This window comes from Mesoplodon densirostris, chromosome 3, assembly GCF_025265405.1.
Source record: "Mesoplodon densirostris isolate mMesDen1 chromosome 3, mMesDen1 primary haplotype, whole genome shotgun sequence".
NCBI classification, from domain to species: domain Eukaryota; kingdom Metazoa; phylum Chordata; class Mammalia; order Artiodactyla; family Ziphiidae; genus Mesoplodon; species Mesoplodon densirostris.
In genome coordinates, this window is record NC_082663.1 from 67,861,143 (window position 1) to 67,883,311 (window position 22,169).

Genomic DNA, 22,169 nt, shown 5'->3' on the forward strand with positions numbered 1-22,169 from the left:
TTAAAGGCTGAAAATTCATGGTTGTAGTATTATAGTTTGTATCAATTTTTCTAAAATTAATCTACTAACATTGTAGGCCTTATAAAATACTACTACCCTCTTTACATTTATGTAAAGCAGATATTCTATCTGATTCATCTTTCCGTAATGTAGATTGCCTTGTACATATACATGGTAGGAACTAAAGAAAGAATATTTAATTGAATTTCAAGTCTTCATGTAGGATTCTACAGAAACTTATTGACCATATTTCATATATTCCTTGTACTACTTTAGTCTTAGATCCAGAGCTCAAAATCTGAATTTATTACGATTAGCCCCAGAGAAATATAATTTGATTTATTTCATCACATTGAGTGGTGAAACATATTCTCTGAACATGTCTTTATTATTTTGAGGACATTAATTCATTGACTTCTGGTATCCAACATTGCCATGGAAATCCAGTGCCATTCTAATTCCTTATAACTCATTCACAAGTAACCTATTTTATTGCTCTGTAATCTCTTAGGATTCTCTTTTTGTCCCATATGTTCTAAAATTTGATGATGCCTTGCCTTGCTATGAGTCCTCTTTTGATTAAGAGTGCTGGGACCTTAGTAGACCCTTTCCATTTGGAAATTTAAATCTTTCAGTTCATGTATTTCTTCTGCTTTTTAAATTCCTTCTCTGTTTTGTTGTCTCTTTTGGCTAATTCTATTATGTGGATTTTAACTCATCCTGTACTGTACTGATCCTCTCATTTTCTCTCCTATTTTCCATCTATTTACTTATTTGTGTATGTGTGTGTGTGTGTGTGTGTTTAGCCCAGAATTCCATTCTTTGACACCTCAAGTCAGGAAGAGAGGACTCTACTTGTTCTACATGAGCTCTAGGACCGGACAGTGCCATGTGAGGAACAGTCATACAAACATGGATCTCACCCTATTTGAGTACTTTCTAGTTGCTGCCTGTTTTCTGTCATTCTTCAGTCCTTGAAATAGGATTTTGTTTCTTGGGTGTTCTTTTTTTTTTTTTTAAGTGTGGGGGGGTGTCAGAGTTTATAATTGTTATCTCCAGGAGGGCTTAGTCTAATACAGCTTACTTTGCTATTAGCTGAACTAGAACTATCTCAATGTTAACTTTTAATTACATTTTTCTTTGTGAGAAAATTCAGTTCAATGCATGGTTACCCTCCAATTGTACTCTCCAATTCTTCTCAATCTCATTAAAAATAGTTGTTAATTTTTATACTTTACAGGCAGTTTTCCTATTAGGTAATTATCACCTAAAAAAAACTACCTTGAAAAATTTAAAATGTTTTTTAGACCAGTAATTTCTTTTTATCTTGTCTCTATGTCAATAAAGAAATAAAGTAAATATTACTAGTTTTCTATATAAATATTTTAGATTGGAAGTTGTTTTTTAGAGATCTGCCATTAAATTATAATAAGTATGCTTGTTAGGATTCTTAGTAAATATATTTGGATGAAAATCCTGACAGAAGAATTTTTTTTATTATTATTTTTTTAACATCTTTATTGGAGTATAATTGCTTTACAGTGTTGTGTTAGTTTCTGCTGTATAACAAAATACATCAGCTATATGCAGACATATATCCCCATATCCCCTCCCTCTTGCATCTCCCTCCCACCCTCCTTATCCCACCCCTGTAGGTGGTCGCAGAGCACTGAGCTGATCTCCCTGTGCCATGCAGCTGCTTCCCACTAGCTATCTGTTTGACATTTGGTAGTGTATATATGTCCATGCCACTCTCTCACTTCGTCCCAGCTTACCCTTCCCTCTCCCCGTGTCCTCAACTCCATTATCTACATCTGTGTCTTTATTCCTGTCTTGCCCCTAGGTTCATAGAACCTTTTTTTTTTTTTAGATTCTATATATGTGTGTTAGCATATGGTATTTGTTTTTCTCTTTCTGACTTACTTCACTCTGTATGACAGATTCTAGGTCCATCCACCTCACTACAAATAACTCATTCGTTTCCTTTTATGGCTGAGTAATATTCCATTGTATATGTATGCCACATCTTCTTTATCCATTCAACTGTCGATGGACACATAGTTTGCTTCCACATCCTGGCTATTGTAAATAGAGCTGCAGTGAACATTGTGGTACCTGACTCTTTGAATTATGGTTTTCTCAGGGTATATGCCCAGTAGTAGGATTGCTGGATCATATGGTAGTTCTATTTTTAGTTTTTTAAGGAACCTTCATACTGTTTTCCATAGTGGCTGTACCAATTTACATTCCCACCAACAGTGCAAGAGGGTTCCCTTTACTCCACACCCTCTCCAGCATTTATTTGTTTATTTTTGGATGATGGCCATTCTGACTGGTGTGAGGTGATACCTCATTGTAGTTTTGATTTGCATTTCTCTAATAACTGGTGATGTTGAGCATCTTTTTGTGTGTTAGTTGGCAATCTGTATAACTTCTTTGCAGAAATGTCTATTTAGGTCTTCTGCCCATTTTTGGATTGCATTGTTGTGGGTTTTTTTTTTTTTTTTTTTTTTTTTTTTTTTTGCTGTACGCGGGCCTCTCACTGCTGTGGCCTCTCCCGTTGCGGAGCACAGGCTCCGGACACACAGGCTCCGCGGCCATGGCTCGCGGGCCCAGCCGCTCCGCGGCATGTGGGATCTTCCGGGATCGGGGCACGAACCCGTGTCCCCTGCATCGGCAGGCGGACTCTCAACCACTGCGCCACCAGGGAAGCCCGGGTTTTTTTTTTTGATATTAAGCTGCATGAGCTGCTTGTATATTTTGGAGATTAATCCTCTGTTGGTTGCTTCATTTGCAAATATTTTCTCCCATTCTGAGGGTTGTCTTTTTGTCTTGTTTATGGTTTCCTTTCCTGTGGAAATGCTTTGAAGTTTCATTAGGTCCCATTTGTTTATTTTTTTTTATTACCATTTCTCTAGGCGGTGGGTCAAAAAGGATCTTGGTGTGACTTATGTCATAGAGTGTTCTGCCTGTGTTTTCCTCTAAGAGTTTTATTGTGTCTGGCCTTAATCTTTAATTATCTTTAATCTTTAATCTTTAATTAAAGACCTTAGATCTTTAATCCGTTTTGAGATTATTTTTGTGTATGATGTTAGGGAGTGTTCTAATTTCATTCTTTTACATGTAGCTGTCCAGTTTCCCGAGCACCACTTATTGAACAGGCTGTGTGTTGTCCATTGTATATGCTTGCCTCCTTTATCAAAGATAAGGTGACCAGAGGTGCATGGGTTTATCTGTGGGCTTTCTATCCTGTTCCATTGATCTATATTTCTGTTTTTGTGCCAGCACCATACTGTCTTGATTACTGTAGCTTTGTAGTATAGTCTGAAGTCCAGGAACCTGATTCCTCCAGCTCCATTTTTCTTTCTCAAGATTGTTTTAGCTGTTTGGGGTCTTTTGTGTTTTGATACAAATTGTGCAGTTTTTTTGTTCTAGTTCTGTGAAAAATGCCATTGGTAGTTTGATAGGGATTGCACTGAATCTGTTGATTGCTTTGGGTAGTATAGTCATTTTCCCAATGTTGATTCTTCCTATCCAAGAACACAGTATATCTCTCCATCTGTTTGTATCATCTTTCATTTTTTTCATCAGTGTCTTATAGTTTTCTGAGTACAGGTCTTTTGTTTCCTTAGGTTTATTCCTAGCTATTTTATTCTTTTTGCTGCAATGGTAAATGGGAGTGTTTCCTTAATTTATTTTTCAGATTTTTCATCATTAGTGTATAGGAATGCAAGAGATTTCTGTGCATTAATTTTGTATCCTGCTACTGTACCAAATTCATTGATTAGCTCTAGTAGTTTTGTGTTAGCATCTTTAGGGTTCTCAATGTATAGTATCATGCCATCTTCAAACAGTGACAATTTTACTTCTTCTTTTCCGATTTGGATTCCTTTTATTTCTTTTTCCTCTCTGATTGCTGTGGCTTAACCTCCAAAACTATGTTGAATAATAATGGTGAGAGTGGGCAACCTTGTATTGTTCCTGATCTTAGCAAAAACAGTTTCAGTTTTTCACCATTGAGAACAATGTTTGCTGTGGGTTTGTCATATATGGCTTTTATTATGTTGAGGTAAGTTCCCTCTATGCCTACTTTCTGGAGGGTTTTTATTATAAATGGGTGTTGAATTTTGTCGAAAGTTTTTTCTGCATCTATTGAAATGATCATATTGTTTTTATCCTTCAGTTTGTTAATATGGTGTATCACATTGATTAATTTGCGTATATTGAAGAATCCTTGCATTCCTGGGATAAACCCCACTTGATCATGGTGTATGATCCTTTTAATGTGCTGTTAGATTCTGTTTGCTAGTATTTACTTGAGGATTTTTGCATCTATGTTCATCAGAGATATTGGCCTGTAGTTTTCTTTTTTTGTGACATCTTTGTCTGGTTTTGTTATGAGGGTGATGGTGGCCTCGTAGAATGAGTTTGGGAGTGTTTCTCCCTCTGCTATATTTTGGAAGCGTTTGAGAAGGATAGGTGTTAGCTCTTCTCTAAATGTTTGATAGAATTCTCCTGTAAAGCCATCTGGGCCTGGGCTTTTGTTTGTTGGAAGATTTAATCACCGTTTCAATTTCAATGCTAGTGATTGGTCTGTTTATATTTTCTATTTCTTCCCAATTCAGTCTTGGAAGGTTGTGCTTTTCTTAGAATTTGTCGTTTCTTCCAGTTTGTCCATTTTATTGGCATATAGTTGTTTGTAGTAATCTCTCATGATCCTTTGTATTTCTGCAGTGTCAGTTGTTACTTCTCCTTTTTCATTTCTAATTCTGTTGATTTGAGTCTTCTCCCTTTTTTTCTTAATGAGTCTGGCTAATGGTTTATCAATTTTGTTTATCTTCTCAAAGAACCAGCTTTTAGTTTTATTGATCTTTTCTATTGTTTCGTTCCTTTCTTTTTAATTTATTTCTGGTCTGATGTTTATGATTTCTTTCCTTCTGCTAACTTTGGTTTTTTTTGTTGTTGTTGTTGTTCTTTCTCTAATTGCTTTATGTGTAAAGTTAGGTTGTTTATTTGGGATTTTTCTTCTTTCTTGAGGTAGGATTTTATTGCTATAAACTTCCCTGTTAGAACTGCTTTTGCAGCATCCCATAGGTTTTGGGTCATCTTGTTTTCATTGTCATTTGTTTCTAGGAATTTTTTGATTTCCTCTTTGATTTCTTCAGTGATCTCTTGGTTATTTAGTAATGTATTGCTTAGCCTCCATTTGTTTTGTTTTGTTTTTACAGTTTTTTTCCCTGTAATTGATATCTAGTCTTGTAGCATTGTAATCGGAAAAGATACTTGATATGATTTCAATTTTCTTAAATTTACCAAGACTTGATTTGTGACCCAGGATATGGTCTATCCTGGAGAATGTTCCATGAGCACTTGAGAAAAATGTGTATTCTGTTGTTTTTGGATGGAATGTCCTATAAATATTAAGTTTGTCTTGTTTAATCTGTCATTTAAAGCTTGTGTTTCCTTATTTTCATTTTGGATGATCTATTGGTGAAAGTGGCATGTTAAAGTCCCCTACTATGATAGTGTTACTGTCAATTTCCCCATTTATGGCTGTTAGCATTTGCCTTATGTATTGAGGTGCTCCTATGTTGGGTGCATAAATATTTACAGTTGTTATATCTCCTTGAATTAATCCCTTGATCATTATGTAATGTCCTTCTTTTTCTCTTGTAATAGTCTTTGTTTAAGTCTATTTTGTCTGATATGAGAATTGCTACTCCAGCTTTCTTTTGATTTCCATTTTCATGGAATATCTTTTTCCATCCCCTCACTTTCAGTCTGTATGTGTCCCTAGGTCTGAAGTGTTTCTCTTGTAGACAGCATATGTACAGGTCTTGTTTCTATATCCATTCAGCCAGTCTATGACTTTTGGTTGGAGCATTAAATCCATTTACATTTAAGGTAATTATTGATATGTATGTTCCTATTACCATTTTCTTAATTGTTTTGGGTTTGTTTTTGTAGGTGTTTCCCTTCTCTTGTGTTTTCCGCCTAGAGAAGTTCCTTTAGCATTTGCTGTAAAGCTGGTTTGGTGATGCTGAATTCTCTTAGTTTTTGCTCATCTGTAAGGGTTTTAATTTCTCCGTCAAATCTAAGAGAGGTGCTTGCTGGGTAGTGTAATCTTGGTTGTAGGTGTTTCCCTCTCATCACTTTAAATATGTCCTGCCACTCCCTTCTGGCTTACAGAGTTTCTGCTGAACGATCAGCTGTTAACATTATGGGGATTCCCTTGTATGTTATTTGTTGCTTTTCCCTTGCTTCTTTTAATATTTTTCCTTTGTATTTAATTTTTGATAGTTTGATTAATATGTGTCTTGGTTTGTTTCTCTTTGGGTTTATCCTGTATGGTACTCTCTGTGCTTCCTGGACTTGATTGACTCTTTCCTTTCCCACATTAGGGGAGTTTTCGACTATAATCTCTTCAAGTATTTTCTCAGACTCTTTTTCTCTTCTTGTTCTGGGACCCCTAGAATTCGAATGTTGGTGCATTTAATGTTGTCCCAGACGTCTCTGAGACTGTCCTCAATTCTTTTCATTCTTTTTTCTTTATTCTGCTCCCTGGCAGTTATTTCCACCATTTTATCTTCCAGGTCACTTATCCATTCTTCTGGCTCAGTTATTCTGTTATTGATTCCTTGTAGAGTATTTTTAATTTCAGTAATTGTATTGTTCATCACTGCTTGTTTGCTTTTTAGTTCTACTAGATCCTTCTTAATAGTTTCTTGTATTTTCTATATTCTGTTTCTGAGATTTTGGATTATCTTTACTGTCATTACCCTGAATTGTTTTTCAGGCTGCTTGCCTATTTTGCCTTCATTTATTTGGTCATGTAGGTTTTTACCTTGCTCCTTCATCCTGAACAAATATTTTTGTCGTTTCTTTTTTTTTTTTTTTTTTTAATGGGTGGTGGTATATTCCTGTCTTACTGGTTGTTTGGCCTGAGACATCCAGCAGTGGAGTTTGCAGGCAGTTGGATAGAGCTGGCTTTTCGTGCTGAGATGAGGGCCTCCAGGAGGCCTCACTCCGATTGATATTCCCTGGGGTCTGAGGTTCTCAGTCCAGCAGTTTGGAGTCGAGCTCCCACCACAGGAGCCTGGGCCCCACCTGCGGCCTCAGAACCAAGATCCTGCAAGCTTCATGGCACTGTGAAAAAAAAAAAAAAAAAAAAAAGGAAAAAGGAAGAAAAAAGAAGGAGCAATACAATATCAAAGAATAAAAAACAAAATAAAATTAGAAAGATAAAAAATAAATTAGAAAAATAAAACTATAATTGAAACAATTGCAACAAGGTAAGAAAAAACCACAACAGGAAAAAGAAAAATAAAGGGGGAGAGGGCAGAGAACAAGCCAGAAGGAGAGATCACTAACAAAGTATAAAAATAAAATTAGAAAAGTGAAAGGTTTATAAACGAATCAACAACAATGAATCAATAAGATAAAGCAACCCCAATCTAAAAGAGGAAAAAAAAAAAAAAGCCTTGGCTATAGGGGCAGAGTTTAGGCAGGGGGTGGAACTTAGGCAGGGGCAGGGTTTTGGGTGGCAAAGAACCTAGGCGGATGGAGGGGTGATGGTTGAGTGTGCGGCGCGGTCTCTGCTTAGGACCTACACAGAAGGGGAGAGGTAGCATGTTGAAAGGAGGGCCTTTGGATTGTGGAGTTTGGAGTTCTGGAGTTTGGAGGTAGGGCCCTGGGTGGGGTGTGTGGGTGGGGTTTAGGCCCAGCGTTGGAGGGGGTCTCCGAGTGTAGAGGTAGGGCACTGGGTGGGTGGGTGTAGGGGCGGGGCTTGGGCTCTGTGTGGCAGGAGGGAGGCTCCAAGGGCAGAGGATTAGGTCCTGGAGCCCAACAGGCTTCCTGTTGCCTAAGTGGACAGGGAAAGCACAGGCCCCGTTCCCTTCCGTTCCTTTGCACCCCTCCCCCACCATCTCCCCCAGGGTCTCCCCGTCACTGCTGGACCCCTAACCGTGGGTGGGTCCCGCTGGGTGTAGGAACTCCTTCCCTTCCCCAGCCGCCCCTCAGGGGTGCCGGTCCCGGGGGTCCGGCCTTTACTTTTGCTCCCCCTCCTCTCCCTCCCACTCCCTCAGGACCCGTTCGGCTGGAGGGAGCCTAGGTGGGCAGAGGATCAGGCCTGGGATCTCAGCAGGTTCCTAGGAGTCCAAGTGGGCAGGGGAAACCTGGTCACTCTCCCTTTTGATCCTCTACCCTCCCAATGGTTCCTCAATTTCCCCCTTCAGGTGTGGGATCCCTTCACCTCCCGCAGCTGCCCCTCAGGGCCTCCAGTCCCATCCCGCCTCCACTTCTCCCCCTTCACTCCCCCCACACCCCACGTCCTACCTGGTGACCTACTCTGGGGGTTCCTCCCATCCCCTTAGGTGTCTGTGATCCCCCACCGGTGCCTGGTAGGTGCCCTAGTCATGAGGAGGCGCGAATTCCGTGTCCTCCTAGTACGCCATCTTGATTCCGCCAAGATGGAATTTTTTAATCCATAGTTTAAAAAGACAGTTATTAAGCTTTGTGAGATTTTTTTTGAAAGAAATTCATATACCAAACAAAAAATGGACATATTTTTTCTGGATTCCTATATTTTATCATTTCATTTAAACTAGGATTTTAAAATCCTAGTTGGTACTTCTATGGCTTTTTAAAGATCACCCCTTTTGAGTTTACTAGTTTATAATAACTGCTTTTAAGGAAATGCAGTTATAGTTAACACAATAAGTGTTTATGATTTTCTTTGTTTGTTTCCAAAAATTTCTAATGTCAATATAATGCCTTTTAACTAGTCAAGCTGTTTCATGAAATATATATAGTTCAGTGCTTTGGGATTGGGAGAGTGGAGGTTGGCTTTAAGTTTCTGTAATTTTTAACTGATTAAAGTCCAGGATTCATAATCAGAAAAAAATGTAAGATTCTATTGTTTTCATTTAATTTTCCTAGAGAATGTTAGAGAGACCTAAGCAGTTGTTACTAAACAGTGTAAACTGGTTTAAATTCAGAAATAAATAGTCCATGATATTTTGTACTATGTCTTATTAAGATATATTTCCTAAGTATCTCATAGTAGATATTTTATCATATTGTAAGTTTTTTTTCCCCCAGTGTTGGCTTGCTTATTGTTTCTATGAGGCCTTAGGAGCTAAGCAATAGCACACAGTGATTCCAGCCCCAGTGAGATTTTTCTCTGTCATACTCACTCTGGAATGCTACTGTGTTAAAGTAATCAACCGTTTTTAGAAGACAAATCAATATCAAACTAACTTAAGAGAGTGGAGTTTTTTGTGCCGTTTGGTATTATTTCTGTTGTGGCTTATTTGTAAAATCCTTCATGCCCAGCCCTTAGATTGTGTTCATGAATGTCTTATAGGATAAGTCATTATTTTGAATACAGTGGTTATATTTGCTTGTTCACGACCCACTTCAAATAAATGTCAGTATTGGGATTCTAAAATAGAGACTGCTAACTTTCCCAAATACCATATAATCCTTTTGATATGACCAAGGAATTCAAAATAACAAAAAATAAGACTACTAAGTAGGCAGTTACATTCATATTTCTACCTACACATCATTTGGGAGTCTTATCAGCTACAGTGTAGGGAGTTTGATTAAAAAATAAGCAATTGGTACAGCCACTATGGATATAAGAGTATATACATTCCTCAATAAACTAAAAATGGACCTACCATCTGATTCAGCAATTCTACTCTTGGGTGTATATCCAAAGAAAACGAAAACACTACTTTGAAAAGATATATGCACCCCAGTGTTCACAGCAGCATTATTTACAATAACCAGAATATGGAAGCAATTTAAGTTTCTATCAAGAGATGAATGGGTAAAGGAGATATGGTACACACACACACACACACACACACACACACACACACACACACACACACACACACACACACACACACTGGAATATTACTCAGCCATAAAAAGAGTGAATTTTTGCCATTTGCAACAGCATGGATGGACTTGGAGGATATTATGCTTAGTGAAGTAAATCAGACAGAGAAAAACAAATACTACATGTGTTCACTTAAATGTGGAATTTAAGAAATAAAACATGAATGAATGTAACAAAACAGAAACAGACTCAACAGATACAGATAACAAACTAGTGGTTGCCAGTGGAGAAGAGGGATTGAGGGAAGGAGCAAGATAGGAGAAGGGGATTAAGAGATACAAACTAAGAGGTATAAAATAAATAAGATACAAGGATATAATGTACAGCACAGGGAATACAGTCAATATTTTATAATAACTTTAAGTGGAGTATAATCTGTAAAAATATCAAATCACTATGTTATACACCTGAAACTAACATGACATTGTAAATCAACTATACTTCAATAAAAATTTTTTTAAATGAAAATAGAAATGAACAAAAAATTAACAATGAGAAACTTAACCAAAGGATATAAAAATAACCCTTGATTAGATAAAGAAATGCAGTGGTCCTGAATGGAGAAATTACACTGTAATTCATGTTGGAAATAAGTTAATTCCTTATAAAATAACTTGAAAATGAGTGTAATTCCAAACCAAATTCCTAGTATATTTTTTATGCTTCTTTGTTTGTTTTTAGTTTGTCTGAAATTCTGATATGTGTCACTTTTGCCATATTCTCTTAGTTAGAAGCAAGTCAGAGACCTGCCCACACTCAGGCAGGGGGAATTACATGGGGCCTGAGCACCAGGAGGTTGGGATAATCGGGGGCAATCTTAGAGGAAATGCTGAGTATTCTGTAAGCACTTGTTTTTCTGCCTGTAATCTTCTGATGGCTTTTTCTTTTTTGTTTGTTTTTTTTTTTTGCGGTATGCGGGCCTCTCACTGTTGTGGCCTCCCCCGTTGCGGAGCACAGGCTCCGGACGCGCAGGCTCCGGACGCGCAGGCCCAGCGGCCATGGCTCACGGGCCCAGCCGCTCCGCGGCATATGGGATCCTCCCAGACCGGGGCACGAACCCGTATCCCCTGCATCGGCAGGCGGACTCTCAACCACTTGCGCCACCAGGGAGGCCCTGATGGCTTTTTCTTAGAATAAGTTCTGAACTTGTTACTGTGGCCTACAAAATCCTATATGATCTACTCTCCTGTATACCTTTCCAATCTCGTCTCTGTTCTCTACCTCAGTTTTTGCAAGGATTGTTCCCTGACCACTATATCTAAGCATACTCTGCCCTCTAGTAGCTATCTTATGACTCATTTTATTTTCTTCATTGAATTTACAACTGTGTGAAATTATTATTTGATCATTTGGCATCATCAACCTCCTCTACTAAAATATAAGGTCCAAGAGATTGGACACATTGTTTTTCTTGTTCACAACAGTATCTCCAATGCTTAACATATAGTACATACTCAGAAAGTCTGATAAATGAAGGAATGAATACATTCTATGTTTAACCATGTAAGAATGGGGATACTAATTTGAGTAATATGTAGCCCCTATCCCTTTGCAGCTTTCAGACTAGTACAAGAAAAAAAAGTTAATATTGTAATGCTATGATAATTGTCCATGTTCACCCACTAGACTACCCAAGTGTAACTGAATGAATGTCTAATGGAAAGTACAGGGAGGAGTTAGTTTAGTAGTGAGAGGAATGGACAATGAATTCTGTCTTAGCATTTGAAGTTTCAGGTCTGTATAGGACATACTGGTGACATCACTCCAAAAATGAGTTAAATGTTTATAGAAGTCTGGACTTTAGGAGAGGTACCACCTGTAGATACACGTTTGGCAGTTTTCAGCTTATCTGTAATAATGGAAGCTGTGATTGTGGATAACCCTAAAACTCTACAGAGAAAAAAGAGAAGTAGGTCAAGGGACCATTCCAAGAAATATTACCATTTAGGCTCTAAGTGGAAGACAGAGAAGCATACTATGAAGATATGATTAGATGAATATTATGAGATCTAGTAGAGTGTCAGGAAATCCAAGGCAATATTTCATCAGAACCTAATATCAAAATTAAAGTAACAGGCAAATAATAGGCAACTCCTGCCTTCTACCTACCCCACTACCCCCAATTCAGTTAGCTATGGGAAAAGCCTTTTAGTTGATTCTAAATCCATGTATAGTAAAAATTTTCATTGTTAATTATAACCCCTAATTAGACCAGATAAGTCTTCTAGTTTTTACTATATTTTCCATGAACCAAAAGGCTCATCATCTCTATTTCAAAACATAATGGAATGAACATTTACAGTCATTCAAAGTAAAAGTAACTTCTGAGATACTCTTATCACGTGAACCTTTGGGCTTTTCATTCTCAAGGATTCTCTGACTCCCACAATGAATTTTGCAATTATGAATACCAAATAATTCTTAGATGGTACTTAATATATTAAAGCATATAGCATGGCCTTAAAATCTAATAATTTTTATCCCTATAATTAGAGCTCAGTGTATTTTCACTTTTAGATGATTGCATTTTGATTGTAAGAACCTATAGGATCTACAGATCTACAACTTTGCATATGCAGAGCCTTGTTTGATCATATAATCATCTTGAGATATTTAAACATTTTTAAATAAGCTTTAAGAAATTTGGTCAAGAAAATAGTTGGAAAGGTGAGATTAATAGTCTCACAATAAAGCTCTCTTATCTGTTTAGAAAGTCCTTATCAGTATTCTTTTCTCAGTTCTAGCTACCTTGGAAGTTAAATGTGACCATTGTCAACCTAGGTATGTCACTGCTTTAGAAGATTCATTTGTAATATTTTTTATTTAAATCTAAAATAACATTTCAGCAGGTCACAAAACCAAAGAGTTCATGATACTAAGATCTTAGTAAAAAATAGTTGATTCAAAATACTTACAGTTGATGATTAACATAACTAGGCCAAAGTAATACAGTTTAGTTTCCTTTTTACTACATAACTTGACTGATTGCCTTTATTACTAGAATTTTACAACTATGTATTACAACAATGGTATATTTACAACTATGTATTTGTCTACAATAGACAAAATATCCTGTATTACAAACTATAATTGAATAGGCTTTACTTTTTTAGTGTATACATATCTAGACACAGCTAAACTTTTTTTTTAATACTAATAAATTTTAAAACACATACTGAAAAAAAAGGAGTTCCTATCTGACCATTATTGCCTAGGAATCACATCAAAATATCTTTATTCCTCCTTTTCGTTTAGCTTTACATCTTGGTTCCCAGGACAGTAACGAAGATTAATTTTGTAAGGTTATTTAGACTACTTTGATAACATATCAAAATTCAGCTCTTTAGTTGATATATTCTTAGCAGAGTATCAACTCACACCTTGATAATCCTCTTATCCCCAGAAACATTTGGAATGACCATAGACAATTCCCCTGGAATTAGTGTTTATTTAGTGTATTTTACCAATACTGTATATTCTCTTTTATCTGTTTGGCCACTCCAAAGAACCTGATAACTAAGTACATATATAACTTTATACATTCTTTAAAAAAAAAGTATGTTTTTAGGTTTTTATAAACTTATGTATTATCACAGTATTGAGAGCTATTATGCAATATTTTAACCATGCCCTTTTGGTTGAAATTATACTATTCAATAAAATAAAACTGTTACATCCTTAAACAGATTAAAATATTTCTTAATTTGTATTCAGAGAATCACTGTCCCAATTATTTCCTTTACCTGCCACATTATAATTGTATTCTCTTATTAATAAGGATCATTGCAATTTTTAAAAATTCGTCTTTATTGAGCACTTAATATATGTCTAGAACTGTATAAGACACTGTGGAGACTAAGGAAGACATAAGACAGGGTCTCTGACCTCAAAGAGGTAGAAATTTAAAGAAAAAGACTGCATTTCTGAAACAACAAGAGAAAAATATGGGGAGGATGAAACTGAGTGAAAAATTGTGTGAGACAAACTCTGAAGTATCAAGAACAGAGAAGCCAATGTAGGCTAAAGTAGTTAAAGAGAATTTGATCTGGACTTTGAAGTGATGAGTAAGGGGGTGTGCCATTTAATCTTGGATTTAAAGAATTGACAGATAGGTATCCAGAATAAAAGCCTGGCTAAAGAAAATGGATAAGTTTTCTGAAATTGAGAATTTTTAATGCAGATCAGATCAAAGATGCTATCTGTTTTGCTAGTTAAAATAATGACAGTTTAGAGTCAACTAGTGCAACCTACTATGATTACCAGTATTTAAGAAGTTAATTGTTTTCAACTTTTTTTTACATGGAAAAATAAAAACATAGCTTAAAATCTTAGATTATAGACTGAATGAGATGCTTAGTATAGGTCTGTGTACACTGAATTCTCCATACGATCTTGAGAACTAACTACAAGAAAGAAATTTATTTTTGCCCATGCCTCTAAAGAAGAGATATACTTTCAAAATGTCTTTAATTTGTGGTTTCTGACTCTGGTGTACCATTTGAAGTCCTGATTTCATATTGCAGATTATTTTGAAATTACAGAACTAATAAAGAACATCTGTGTTAATAGTCTTACATGTCCAACAAAAAACTAAAGTAAAAGATTTTTAAATTGACAAAAACATACAGTGTAACTTTTGTTGGAATTTGCTAGTTTTAAAAACAATACTTTTCTAAAGTTGTCACTTCATTTGAGGGATGGTATAAAGATGGGCTGAATATAGAGTTAGAGCACAAAAGTATTTTATGCTTCTCAACTCATTAGGCCTGATTTGAGGCCCTTCTGTAAATGCAGTTCACATGGGCATGTGGTCCCTTGCATCTGTGAGGTAGACAGGCTGGAACAGAGGTAGTGAGAGTGGAAGGGTGCTTCCTGCCTTGGCTCTGAACCATACAGACAGGATGGTCCAGCAGACTCAATCTCTCATACATTCCAGAATTTTTCTACAAAATAAGCAAATATCTCAAGTAAAATATTTTTCTTGGATTGAGTTTTAAATACTTCTTGATTATTTTTATTGTTTGGAATAACAGATGTTCACGCCTGTTAAAGGACCCCAAACTAGTGAATATAATTAGAAAAAATAGAAACTGAAAAATACTTGCCTACTCTTAAGAGGAAATGACATTTTAAGTTTATTCTATACCGAATAGCCCAGAATAAATTTAAGAATTCTCGTTTGAGAATGGACTTGAGGATATGGGGAAGGGTAAGGGTAAGCTGTGACAAAGAGAGAGTGGCATGGACATATATACACTACCAAACGTAAAATAGATAGCTAGTGGGAAGCAGACGCATAGCACAGGGAGGTCAGCTCAGTGCTTTGTGACCACCTAGAGGGGGATAGGGAGGATGGGAGGGAGATGTAAGAGGGAGGAGATATGGGGATATATGTATATGTATAACTGATTCACTTTGTTATAAAGCAGAAACTAACACACCATTCTAAAGCAATTATACTCAAATAAAGATGTAAAAAAAAAAGAATTCTCTTTTGGAATTTTGGATATAAGGATTTGAATGATATTTTGAAAGAAGTTTCTTGTTATTAGTGATTTAAAATTACTCCCTTTTTCTTTTGCCATCTAAAATAGAATGTTAGGGGGCTAGACTTGTGTTTACCTATACATTTGTATTTTACTGATTACTGTATTCAGGATCAGCTTGTGATCCTGAATATCACACTTTGAAATGGATAATGGATCCTTATCCATTTGACATTGTTGAAACGTCCAAGTGATGAAAAACTCTTTTCTTTCTAAAAATGTCCATCTTAGTCAAAGCTTCCTGACAATTGTGATAATGCGAGAATACAAAATCACGGTGTGGGTTTATGTTTTACTGATAATGTAATCTATTGTCTAAAGATAAAATAAGCTTAATTTTTCTTCTGTATCGACTCAAAAAAGTAATATTCTACAGCTAATCTTTATTTTTTGTATGTTTGTTTGCATAAGAGAAGCTTTAAAAGGTTAGTGCTCAAATTTACTTTCAATTTATATATTCTTTACTTAGATAAAACTTTCCTATTGAAACTTATATACTTGTTAAATGGACTCATTATATGCACTTATATGCAAATGTTTTTGGCCATTTGATTCTAAGTATAAGAGAAATAAATCAGATGTGACAAATAGTCTGAAATAATTTAAAAATTCTTAGAATTTTTCCAAGTCTCTTTTGGGTAAAGGTTTAATAATAATAATTATACTATTTTAAAATAATAATTTTACTATTAAAATTAGAATTCAGCTCTAATTTAGGTTTTATTTATCTATCTACACAACTGGATGTACTTATTGAAATATTGAAATAAAGGACAATTTTTCTTAATCTGATTCCATTATTTTGTTAAGAAAGAGAAAGAGGTGAGATAAAACAGATAAAACAAATTAAAAGATTAAGAAGACATTGTGACCGCCTCGGATTTCAAAAAAAAAATTACACAAATACATACACAATTTCTTTGTGACTAAACCAGTACTATTCAGTCCTCTAAAATGTGCCTATAATACAAGAATGTAAATATCCTTTGTTTTCCTTTACATTTTAAGAAAGTATATATAAATGTTTTTCAACACCTCGGAATTGTCAGTGTTTAACTCTTTTCACAGGGTTTCTAATATATTAAGTAAAACATCTACCTGTGTTTTTGATCTGAAAATTTTAAGTAAATTGGTAAATATAATTCATCCAGAAAAGTTTACTGTGTGGGGTTAAACAACTAAATGCTTCTAAATTATAGGAATTAACTGAAATGTTTTATAAATTGCCACTCAGATTGCAAACATTGAATTTTTACTGTAGTGACTTTTAGTTTTATTTGTAAATTGACTAACAGTGATTTGTCTCAGAATTATCAATCACTGTTAAATATTTCTCAATCTGTATGTAACATATTTATAGAAATACTCCTTTACAAGCAAGACATTTTAGAAATATTCCTATTAGTGAATGCCATAATAGAAATTACTGATCCAGGAGACAAACAACAACACAAAACCAAAAAAACCCTTTTGTACTCTCAATTTTGCCACCTACTTAATGCCTTTAAAATATCTCTTCAGAATTATGTATAGGTTCTGAACCTAATTCTTCCTCTTACTTGTTTGTTTAACGTACTCATTTATGTCAGGAAACAGTGTAACAGGATAGTATAGTAGGATCTTGATTTTATTCCTTCAATATATTAGATAACTACTCTGAACCTCACTTTACTAATCTATAAAATGGATATAATAATAGTTCCATTTTGGTAATGATTAGATTAATTTGTATTTGTGCTATGCTTGAGTTATACTTCAATTATAAGGTATGGTGGCTATATAATTATAATTGTCATTTAAAAGCTTATTTTAGTTACAATAATTCTCATTTTAATAGTAAGGACATTATAGTTATTAGTAAATCATTGTGTTTCAGTATCTTTATCTACCAAATGAGGAGAGCCTGTGTTCCTTTCAGAATTCCTTAACTATAATAAAATTGTATTACACTGTTTTATTTTGTAGTGCCCTCTAACAGAGAAATTAAGATATTTTTATGTCTTACCTTTATGCAAAAGTACTCAAGTTTGACATGTGACATTATTATTTATAAGTTATAGTAATAAATTGTTGTTTTTTGATAAACGTGGTAACAGTCATTACTCCTTTATCTGTTTTTTAAAACCTGTTTTTTTAAAACCTGTTTTTTATATTTTTCTTAGATATTACAAAAATTTTTCTCTTCACAAGTAGCTTCTGTCAGTTATTTGATTTTACCATCAGTACTAACAGAAACTAGAGTTACGAATCTTCATGTAGGGACTTCCCTGGTGGTCCAGTGGTTAAGACTCTACGCTTCCACTGCAGGGGGCACAGGTTTGATCCCTAGTCAGGGAACGAAGATCCTGCATGCATGCCACATGGCCAAAAAAAAGAAAAAAAGAGTCTTCATGTATAATTTCTTTCCTTATTCTGAGCATAGTGACTTAAATTAGGTAGTAGCAAACAGATGGTAGTATGCTTATATGGTATTTATGTTGTTTTCTTTGCTGCTAGGAGGTGGGGGAATGACTTACCACTTAAAAAGAATTATTCTTAGGTTATATGTTGATTTATATGATAAGCTTTAGTAAGAAAGTAGGAAATTGCCCAGTAATTTTGTTCATTGTATTTATATATGGTAAATGCTCTAGATTTAAATCTTTTACCTTTTTTCCCCTCAGAAGAAAATATGTGTATTTAAAACTGGGCCACTCAAACTTGATATTCTCCCCCAAAGCTAATCATGTTTTCCTTTCATCCTAGTTCAGACTTGGTTCCTTCAACCTACAGAAAGTTGCAAACCCAGCTGAGGTCATTAGAGAACTTATTTGTCATTGCCTGGACACCACTGCAGAAAACCAAGCCAAAAATGAGCACCTGCAGAAAGAAAATGAAAGGCTTCTGAGAGACTGGAATGATGTCCAAGGACGGTGTGTGCATAATGTGCTTGTATCATAAAAACACTAAGTTCTTTATATCATTGTAGCTATAAGTTAATGATTTATACATTTATAATATATGTAGACTAGCATATATTTAAAATGAAATCTGTCACTAATTATACCTTTGCTTAATATGATTAAACTAAATTATTGGTCATTATTGTACATTATATGAGTACATTAACACTTTTAGGTCCTTAGTATTTGGTGGCACCGGCAAACTAATAACAATAAGGAGTAATTGGACAATGAGAATCAGAACCCATTAATACTAATCAAAGTTTAAGAAGTTGATGTTTATAAGGATTAATTGACTTCAAGTTATAAGATTAATAATGAATAAAAAAGACATGAAATATAAATAAGCATAGTTGATTCCTTATTTGGAATCTTTATGAATGGCATCTATTTCAGGTGAAGTTTGTGTTTGGTTCCTAATAAAGACTTATTTTTGCTGATTGATTGAAAATTCATACTATCAGCATTTTAAAAAGAAGTAGTTGTTACTACTGGATAAGACATTTGAAAGTTTATTTTCCTGATTTTCTCCTTATCTTTTAAACGATGAAGAAGAAAGTGACCTATCTTCTCAATTATGCATTTTCTCAACTATATCATAATCTAGGCTGGTCCAGGGTGTAGCGTGTATTACTCTATTATGTAAAAGATGTTTGAAGGAAATAAAATATATGTTCTGAATATTTGTATCTCTATAAAGATATATTAATATAATATGCATGCATTTGTATATATATACATTGCAACATTTGAAATAATTATGTAGAATATATAAAATAATAATTATTATTATTACATCCAGTATGTAAAGTAGATTTTTTATCTTCCATTCAAACCAGTTGCTCTAAAACATAAGAACATTTATCCAATTTAGGGTCTTTTTAGGGCACTCACTAAGATGTTCTTTATGGACATTAGTAAGTATATGGGGGAGTGCATGAAAAACGTGAAGAATTTATCATCATCAATATATGTATGTGAAAATGAGGTTGACTAGAGGAAATTGTTTCTATACATTTACTTATATTTATTAATTAATGCAAGGCATCAACTTAACACCTATCACCTAAAACTTGGTTCTATTTGGCTCTCATTTATTACATTAATAAAGTATCTTGTTTTCTTTTAGTTTTGAATTAATTTTTATCTCCAATTATAGAAAGTGATTAGACCAAATCAAAATTATATAAATGTTAGGAAACCATACAGAAAAATAATTTAGCGTTTCTCTTTAACTTTCTCTTTAAAATTCATGTTCCTATGAATTAATATCAAATATTTGTTCTAGAAAGCATGTTTTGGGGCTCATGTCAGTAGTTCGGGTGTGTTTTTCTATTTTATATACAAAATAAATCAAATGAAATGAGACGTACTCTGGTCGTGATAAGCCATTATATTAAAAACTCAAAATACCCTCAGGATGATTGGAAATTTGATTCACAAATTGCCCACAAAAATGCAGACTGGGTACTTGGTACTTGAGCAAATTGCTTTAAAATGTCTGCCAGAGGTTGAAAGAGGTATTATCTCATCAGTATTCAACAACACTGCCATAGGATGGAAAGCAGCAGGGAACAAAGATGAGACAGTGGAGACAAATATACTTTGTGCTGTAAAACAGCATATGAGGGTATATATAATATGTGCCCCACGGATGCTTGATTTGCTATTTCTGAATTACCCAGAAAATTCTTTTGTGTTATTGTGGCAAAAAGTTACCTATTTGATCAAAAGCATAGCCATGTAGCTTATCACCAGTCTTATTATGCTCCAGCTATTCTTTTTTTTTTTTTGTAAATACTGGATCACATATCTTCTTCAGGAATTGAAGATGTGTGCCCTTGGAGTGGCCCTTCAAACAGAGGAAACAAAATCCATTCCAGAGAATTCTAGGCTCTTGGTTGTATTCTAGATGTTGGATTAGTAGATTTATCTATTTTCCAAATTTGGTTTTCTTTCCTATCACAGAGAAAGTGGCCATTTTAAAGAACTGTAAATACACCTTGGTCGTGGCCAAGCAGTATTTCCTGAAGTGTTCCCTCTCCAGAGCCTTAGTACACTGGGAAATGAGTAAAGGATTTACAGCTCCTGCTTCCATAAGGCAGTAGTACTGATCAAGAGTCTTTAGAGAGATTAGAAATAGGATACAAACATAGTGAGTCAGGTAACTGACCACATAGATAGTAGAGTTGAGGTCATCTCATTAGGCCTGGTCACAGTTCAGTTTCCTGTGCTGCTTCTGATTAGTCTTATATCAGTGTCCATTCATGATCCAATCATTTCTTCCTTATCATTGTTCAAGACTGTGTGTGCCTGGGAGAGTGGGGGTGTGGGGCACAAAATAGGTGCTGAGAATTCCCTTAGAAGCTATGGTACATAGGTCTGAAATATATTTAATACACAATAGGATATTATATGAGCAAAAAGCAGTCATATACATGTGTGCTTATACCATGGAAAATGTTCATGATGTGTTGAGGTGAAATGTGAATTTCCAAAAATATGAAGAGTATCTCATGTTTTTTGTAAAATATGTCTTTAGATAGAGAGTATCTAGAAGGAGAAAATTCAGTGATAATAGTGTGTGTCTGAAATTGTGGATTAAATTTTCCTTTACTTCTTGGGAGTATTTTTTGCATATATTTTTATATTTAAATATGTATCATTATTATAATCAGAGCCAAATCTAAAGCTATTTCCATTTGGGATGACAGTGGAGAATAAATAAGGTTTGAGTAAGGAGTGAGGAATTACAGTAAGAGTAAAAAGAATGAGCTTTAACGTGTAGACTTTTAACATATATATTTGCTGTTATTCTTTTATTTGCTATTTAATAATTGCAGTCTTAGCTCCATTTTAAACAAGTGACATTACTGGATTAATTTAATTCTGTATAGTTTAGATAACGGAGAAGACATTAGAAATATTGTATGTAAATCCTTAGGTCATTAGCTATATTTATTTCACTGGTTTTTCCTATTTAGTTTCAAATAACAACTCTCAAGTTCCACGTTACTGAATAGGTCTTTTGTTTGCACTCAGACATCAAGTTAGAAACTCTCTAGCTTTGCTCTGAGTTATAGTTATTAAACCTATAATTGAAGGCAGTTTTCAGCATTTTGAATTGGATTGGCACTCATGGAATCATTAGAATAGAAGAGACCTTGAAAGCTCTTCTACTTCATGTCTCTGCCTTCAAGCTAGGATCACATTATAGCCAGATGAATTTAGTCCAATTTTTAAAGACCTCAAGAGATATCTTCAACTCCCGTTGGTAGCCCATTACATTGTTTAAGAACAGTCACAGGCAGAAAATTCTTCCTTCCATCTATTGGTAATCTGAGTCCCTCATGGTGTACTGAAGGCCATTTCCTCTTGTTCTGTCATCAGAAAGGATGAGGAACAGCTGTTTACCATCTTCTTCAGTACTTAAAGGCTTATTAAATCTCTTTACCACTGCTTGCTTTTCCGTTTCTTTTTAGCATTCTTTGTCCTCTGAACTCTATGTAGATTTTCTTTTGCTGCACAACCCTGACCTGGATATAAATTTGATCAGAGCTGTAAATACAAGGATTACTGCACTGTTTCTAAGTACCACATGTTCACATTTACATATACATTGTTTTATTTTGGGTTATCATTTACTCTTTTATTTTGGATGTTATTTCTCCATGAAATTACCTTGTTTCTGCTCTCATTTTTGTTGTTTTTTTTGACATTTATTCTTAAATTCTTTGTTTTCCCATCCAGAAATATTTTATTTTGAATATT

At 34.8% G+C, this 22,169-nt stretch overlaps 1 protein-coding gene across 4 annotated transcripts in view; it reads left to right on the top strand.

Moving 5' to 3' along the window:
- XRCC4 (X-ray repair cross complementing 4) overlaps positions 1-22,169 on the top strand; it is a 391,068-nt gene that overhangs the window by 111,272 nt on the left and 257,627 nt on the right. For all 4 annotated transcript variants that reach the window (XM_060093120.1, XM_060093117.1, XM_060093118.1 and 1 more), the window contains exon 4: positions 18,202-18,368. In XM_060093120.1, the coding sequence (XP_059949103.1) occupies positions 18,202-18,368 (167 nt within the window). The remainder of the gene's footprint in view (positions 1-18,201; positions 18,369-22,169) is intronic.